Source organism: Arachis duranensis, chromosome 6, assembly GCF_000817695.3.
Source record: "Arachis duranensis cultivar V14167 chromosome 6, aradu.V14167.gnm2.J7QH, whole genome shotgun sequence".
Lineage (NCBI taxonomy): Eukaryota > Viridiplantae > Streptophyta > Magnoliopsida > Fabales > Fabaceae > Arachis > Arachis duranensis.
Genome location: NC_029777.3, coordinates 97,046,391 through 97,053,973, shown reverse-complemented (window position 1 = coordinate 97,053,973; position 7,583 = coordinate 97,046,391). Strand labels below are relative to the sequence as shown.

Here is a 7,583-nt window from a genome sequence, read left to right as displayed (position 1 = left end):
TTGAAAATACATAAGTGAAAGGTTCAGGCATGGCCGAATGGCCAGCCCCCTGAATGATCAAGAGACCGAATGATCAAAGACTACAAAGTCAAAAGATTAAACTGTCAAAAGATGACTAATACACTAGTAAAAAGTCTTATTTATACTAAACTAGCTACTAGGGTTTACATGAGTAAGTAATTGATGCATAAATCCACTTTCGGGGCCCACTTGGTGTATGTTTGGGCTGAGCTTGATCTATCCATGAGCTGAGACTTCTCTTGGAGTTGAACTCCAAGTTATAACGTGTTTTGGGCGTTCAACTCCGGATCATGACGTGTTTCTGGCGTTTAACTCCAGACAGCAGCATGTACTTGGCGTTCAACGCCAAGTTACATCGTCAATTTCCAAATAAAGTATGGACTATTATATATTACTGGAAAGCTCTGGATGTCTACTTTCCAACGCCGTTGAGAGCGCGCCAATTGGAGTTCTGTAGCTCCAGAAAATCTATTTTGAGTGCAAGGAGGTCAGATTCCAATAGCATTAGCAGTCCTTTTGTCAGCCTTTTTCAGAGTTTTGCTCAAGTCCCTCAATTTCAGCCAGAAATTACCTGAAATCACAGAAAATCACACAAACTCATAGTAAAGTCCAGAAATGTGAATTTAACATAAAAACTAATGAAAACATCCCTAAAAGTAGCTTGAACTTACTAGAAACTACCTGAAAACAATGCTAAAAAGCGTATAAATTATCCGCTCATCAATGGTCTACAGTTGAGTTATATTATTCCAGTATACGGTTGCAACAATGTCAGGATATTCAAGTGCTGTGAAGCTTGAAATAGAGAAATTTGATGGAAGAATCAATTTTGGCTTGTGACAAATACAAGTCAAGGATGTGTTGATACAATCAGGTTTGCACAAGGCGTTGAAGGAGAAGATCTCTGGTTGCTCTCTCTATGAGAGAAGATGATGTTCTCTAGAAGACAAGAAGTATCCTCATGGTATTACTGCACTGCCATAGATAAGGATAAGTTGTGGCAATCGGGTCCACAATTGCACACGGGCATTGGTTGGCGTTGAGATGCAAGGTGTGTGGCGGAGTTATGTCGATGGCTGAAGAACTTCCAGAGAAAGCCAATTTGGAAGTTGCACCATGAATTTTCAACAAGGTTTCGATCTGTACCAAGGCGAAATGCTTGGAGTGGTCTAATTCCAAGTGAGTATACTTTCATGGTGGAGTATGATAGTTCTCTGAACTATGATTGTCGGTATAGACAATGGCAGCAAAGAATTGTAGGTGTTGACAATGGAAGCTGAAGATGTGTGACTATTTCAATCAAGGTGGAGATTGTTAGGATTTAGTTGAATTAGTCCCACATTGCTTAGGATAGCAAATGGAGTGGGTGGCCTAGGCTATAAATATGAGGCTAAGTTCTCCATTTGTTTTTGCACTAGTCAGAAATACTTTAAGCTTGTATCTGATTTTTCTTTTCCTCTATACTCTTGATTAGATAGTGTTGTGAGGTGTAGTTAGATATTTGCTTTGAGAGAGTGTGGGTGTATTGAGGTGCCGGTGTTAGAGAGAAAGAAGTCTATGTGTTGTAACAATTTTCATATAGTGATATTCTCTGGTTGTCATTTGACAACGGCCGTGGTTTTTTCTCCGGTAATTGGAGTTTCCACGTTAAATTCTTGTGTTGTGATTGTGTCTATTTTATTTCTCTGTCAAAGGTATTTTCTCAAGGGGGAATGATGTATTATTCCCAACATGGACACGCTGACACGTGATGGTATTTAGGTGTGTTTAAGTGTGTTCGGAGAAATTTTTTTATTGAGACACGATTTGGACACAACAGACACGCGTGTCGGACGAGTATCGGTGAGTGTTGTGTCCGAAATATGTCCGACACGTGGACACGGCAACTTAACAAAGTGTCTATGCTTCATAGCGTGTGACTCATTTTAATGGTTAATTTCAGTGTATAAATAATATTTTTAAAATAACATTTTATTTATTTATTTGTGTTTTTTTTTTGGGTAAAGTTTCTAGTATATATGTTTTCGTATGAATGTATATATAACTTGAATTCAAATTAAAGATAATTTTATTTGTTTTTTCCTAAACAGATCGAAGAAAAAATAGACATGCAAAAGACACTTGACGATTGGCTTCCAATCACTTCTTCGAGAAATGCAAAATGGTGGTATTCAGCTTTTCATAATGTCACAGCCATGGTTGGTGCTGGTGTACTTAGCTTACCATATGCCATGTCAAAGCTTGGATGGTAGGTTTTAAAACACCCCCTTCCCCCAAAGGAAATGAATGAATTTAAATCATTTTAAATATTTTAAATTTAATTCCAAAGATTAATGCAAAATTATAGTACACACCCTTAAAACTAATTTAATAAGTGGTTAGGGATAGATGTCTTCTATTATAAATTTTTTAAATCTTGATTCTTAAAAAATGTGGAATTTGTAATAATATATACCTCTATCTTTATGTCGGCCAGGAGTAAATATATAAACTGTAAAATTTGATTGCAAAAATAGTTTTCTGTCGAGTGATCTAACTATATTGGATTGAATAGATTATGATGATAACATATTAAAATTAAGTGGGCTTAGCATTTTGAACTATATATTGGCAAAATAGTAAGAAACTTAGATTAGTTTAGTAGTTAGCTCACTAATCCAGTTAAGTAAGTGGTTATGGTTTGAATCTCGTCTTTGTATATGTAGCAATTCATTAACCAATGATAAACCTTTAAATGGAGTTCAGATCCGTAATAAATTAGTTCTTAATCTATCGAACTAGAGGATACTATAAAAAATTAAAAAAAAATACTTTTGAACATTTCATATGCTTCATTTATAATAATATAGTAATATCTTAAATTAGTCTTTAATAATTTTGCTTCAACAAATTAGTTTTTAACAAAAAAAAAAAACTGAGAGATTAGTCTATGATGTTTTCAAAATATAGATAAATCAATCTCTAAAAAAATTATTAGTCTTTTGTGTTTTTTTTAAATTAATATATATTTTATTTTTTAGAAAAGGTTTGATGAAAGGATTAAATTGTCTAAAATTTTTAAAAATAATATCTTAATTTGTCTTTTATTTTATTGCAGGCAATTTGTTTAACATTCTAAATATGATAAAATAATTTATCATTTTTTATTATAAACTAATTTATCCCGAACAACAAAATTTCAGAAACAATTTAAGATATTATTCTAATAACAATTTTATTTAGGGGACCCGGTGTGACTGTGCTAATCTTGTCATGGATCATCACTTTGTATACGTTATGGCAAATGGTTGAGATGCATGAAATGGTTCCGGGTAGACGTTTTGATAGATACCATGAATTGGGTCAATATGCATTTGGTGAAAAGCTTGGGCTTTATATTGTGGTGCCTCAACAACTTGTGGTTGAAATTGGTGTAAACATTGTATATATGATCACTGGAGGAAAATCATTGCAAAAGTTCCACAAAACTGTGTGTTCATCAAGTTGCAAACATATCAAATTGACCTTTTTCATTATGATATTTGCCTCAGTTCACTTTGTACTTTCTCATCTCCCTACCTTCAATTCAATTACTCTAGTTTCACTAGCAGCAGCAATCATGTCCCTCAGGTATTTCTAATTTATATCTCTTCTTGTCTTAACATTCTGAAAATTAAACTTTTTAATATTATTTCATTGAATAAATATATATGAGAAATTAATTTTAGAATAAAATATCGCTCCTATTCTCAACGTTTGGACCAAAATTTAACGTTTTAAACATTTTATTTAACTCTTTAGCGTTTTAAAATTGTTATGATATTATTCTGTTAACCATTCCATAACAAAGATGCACATGTACACATTATAATCCACTTGAAAAACTAATTTTATATCATCATTAGTGAAAAATAAAACATTAAATAAAAAAATAACAGTATCATATGAAGAAACACAATGTAATTAGGATTTTGTATTGCTAGTGTCATTTTTTTATTTATTTAATTTTCTAGTTATTTTTACTAACATTAATATGAGATCAGCTTGCTAGAGTGGATTAAATAACTTCTACATGTGCATTTCTATTATAGAATTATTAACAAAATTGACGGTAAAATAATATTATAATAATTTTAAAACATTATATATTAGGAACAACTTTTAAATTTGGTCCAAACATTGAAAGTAAAAAACAATATTTCATTCTTAATTTTATCAATCCAATGTTATTAAATTTCACCATCTTAGATGAATCTAAAAAAAATTCATAAAATTTAAAATTGATTTGATATATATGTAAGCATAACACTTTAGTTTTAACCTATATTATAATTTTAAAAAATAAAAAACACAACTATTAGATTATATATGAGAAAAAATTTTAAATGGCTCCTGATAATTATTTTGAAAGATAACGAAATTTTTAATAAAGAAAATCTTTTCTAACTTTTGGACTTTATTTTGGTGACGCTGATTAGTCCATTTGTCAATATTTTCTTTCTATATTAACGAAATAAGCCTACATAGTATGTTAAACTGTTGATTTATCCGTTAAGAACCAACTAGGAGTGACAATTTTTTTTTTTGTTGAAAGTCTTGTTGTCCTTTAGGGATAATTATTAGGTTTTCTTTTTTTTTACCTTTTACAAATACATTGACTAAATTTACTATGTCAAAAGTAAAAAAATATTATTGATTCTTAAATTATTTTTACTTATAAAAATTCAATAGAGAATATTTATATTAGTAATTAACGAATTACATAAGTATTTTTGGAGAGAGATCATTAACAGAAGGACTCATCAATTTCATTATTAAAGACTAAAATGAGTTTTTTTTTTTTTGTTTTTTTGAAACTTTGTAGTCCTTTAAAAAAATTATCAGAAGACAAGGATGGATATTTATTAATGTCCCAATTTTATGAAATTTGATAAATTTAATTATTATGATAATAAGACATGATTGAACGGTTGGCCATGGATTAGTGAAACTCATCAGACATATGAACTCATTCAACAATACACAGGTTGTTGTATACATGAATCCCTCCTCATATTATATAAGTAAATGTTAGTAAATCTAAAAATTCAATTACAAATCTTTAAATTATAAAATGTGATAAAAAAATATAACCTCCTCCTACTAATTGTTAACTGCGATGTTGGGCTTATTATGATGTAGTTACTCTACCATTGCATGGGGTGCTTCTATCCATAATGGTGTAATAGAAGATGTGCAATATGGGTACAAATCTAAGAGTAAAGCAGGAACAACATTTAATTTCCTAAGTGCCCTTGGCGATGTGGCATTTGCCTATGCTGGACACAATGTGGTGATGGAAATCCAAGCAACTATTCCATCAACGCCGGACAAGCCATCAAAGGCTCCAATGTGGAAAGGAGTGATTGTTGCGTACATTGTTGTTGCTTTCTGCTACTTTCCGGTCGCTCTCATCGGCTATTGGATTTTCGGAAATTCTGTTGAGGACGACATTTTCTTCTCTCTACACAAACCAAACTGGCTTATTGCAATGGCCAACATGTTTGTTGTTATCCATGTCATCGGAAGCTATCAGGTCAAATTTATTCTCTACTTTTTCTTTTTCATTTTCAGAGATAATAAAAAACTATGTTATTTTGCATTTTTTTCATTACTGTTTATTTTATTTTGTATTATGTAATTATTGTTAAAATAATTGAATAATATTAAATAAAATAAGTATATAATTATAGATGAGGAATACTAGGGGCCAGCAATTTTAGTGTTTCGTAATCATTAATTGGCCATCAATAGTATTTTTAATAATGTGAGATTACATCTAATGGTAAGAAATTACTCACTTTTATTTTAATGGTTAAGTACTGGTCAGAAAACACAAAAATTGCTGCCCCTAGACTTTTTTATTATAGATTTATACATATAAAATTAAATAATTATATTATGTGTATATAAAAAAATAACTGATAAATTAGTCACTTATATAAAATATATATTAAAAAGTTAAACTATACATATATTTATATATATAAATATATGCTAGGTGATTTGATGACTAATTTTGTGTGTACATAATATTTTTATAAATCAAATAAAATAACCAAAAATGCAAATTGTCTTTTAATTTTTAGTCTTTAGTTAATCTTTTTAAGAATTTATTATTATTTAATTAATTTAAATATCCACTTTTACGCATTAGTTGGTCAAAAAATTAGGAGAGTTACTTTCTTTTTATTTTTTCTTTCCTCTTAAAAGATGAATAAAGGACAATATTTAAAAGATATTTAATTTAGTGCAACTAGATATTTTTTAAATATTGTTCTTTATACAACTTTTAAAAAAAAATAAAAAATAAATATTTTTTAATTTTTTGAACTACTAATACGCAAAAGTAAATACTTAAATTAATTAAATAATAATAAATTTTTAAAAAGACTGAAATTAAAGGAGAGCTAACATTTACATTTCTCATAAACTTTGACTTATTGTCGTTTAAGCCATAATTGAAATCAGCCATTGATTTTGCGTTAATTTTCTTACATTGCACCTTTTGGATATGGTCTCTTTTAATTTGAATTCTACGAAATATTTTTGAAAACCTTTACTTCCAAAAGATAATTTTTTTTCATCATAATTTGTTGCAGGTGTATGCAATGCCAGTATTTGACATGATTGAAACTTTAATGGTAAAGAAATTCAATTTTCAACCTAGTACAATGCTTCGTTTCGTAGTACGCAATGTTTATGTGGGTAAGTAAACTCTTCTAACATTTAACAAACATATCAATTAACAAATACTTATTTCTTGATAAGTTCCAATGTATTTACCTTTTCTATGAATCTAACACATGATTCTCTTGGGTTTCAGCATTCACAATGTTCGTTGCTATTACCATACCATTTTTTGATGGCCTATTAGCATTCTTCGGAGGGTTTGCTTTTGCTCCAACAACGTACTTTGTAAGCTTAGCATATAAATCAAGTTTTTTTTGAGATATCAATGGAAACACATTGACTAAATTTAATTTTTAAAAAATTATAATGATTTACGCATTCAACTTGATGGACAATTCTTTCACTTGTATATTTTTTTCTCCTTCAAATTTCAGCTCCCTTGTATCATGTGGCTTGCAATCTACAAACCTAAAAGATTCAGCTTGTCATGGTTTACTAATTGGGTATGCTACATATGTTTTGTTTTAATTTTTATTCTACTTGATTTGTTTTGTTTTAAGCCAAGATTGATCTTGCTCCATTGTTGACAGATTTGCATTGTGCTTGGCGTAGCATTAATGATTTTATCCCCTATTGGAGGTTTGAGGTCAATCATAATCAAAGCAAAGACCTACAAGTTTTACTCTTGAACTCATTCCACCACTTAATTAATAATGTGAAGGTGCGACATGCATGCAAGTACATACCCAGAAGAAAAAGGACAAGAAATTAAAATGCCTAGTTTGACTCTCAATTTTAATTGATGTTGTCAAAGTGTGATCTTTTTAGACATCTCTTTTCTACTTGATCTCGAGTGCGACTAAACTTACAAAAAATTAAATGAATTTCATACCTATTTGAATTGTGGTTTA

The 7,583-nt window shown here is 29.9% G+C and overlaps 1 protein-coding gene across 1 annotated transcript in view; it reads left to right on the top strand.

Annotated features, from left to right (window-relative positions):
• The window catches only part of LOC107494861 (lysine histidine transporter 1-like), a 21,230-nt gene extending 13,647 nt beyond the window's left edge, over positions 1–7,583 (top strand). Inside the window, exons 2-8 of the mRNA XM_016115901.3 lie at positions 2,112–2,269; positions 3,244–3,630; positions 5,182–5,575; positions 6,642–6,747; positions 6,866–6,957; positions 7,107–7,175; positions 7,263–7,583. Coding sequence (XP_015971387.1) covers positions 2,112–2,269; positions 3,244–3,630; positions 5,182–5,575; positions 6,642–6,747; positions 6,866–6,957; positions 7,107–7,175; positions 7,263–7,361 — 1,305 coding nt within the window. The 3' untranslated portion in view covers positions 7,362–7,583. The remainder of the gene's footprint in view (positions 1–2,111; positions 2,270–3,243; positions 3,631–5,181; positions 5,576–6,641; positions 6,748–6,865; positions 6,958–7,106; positions 7,176–7,262) is intronic.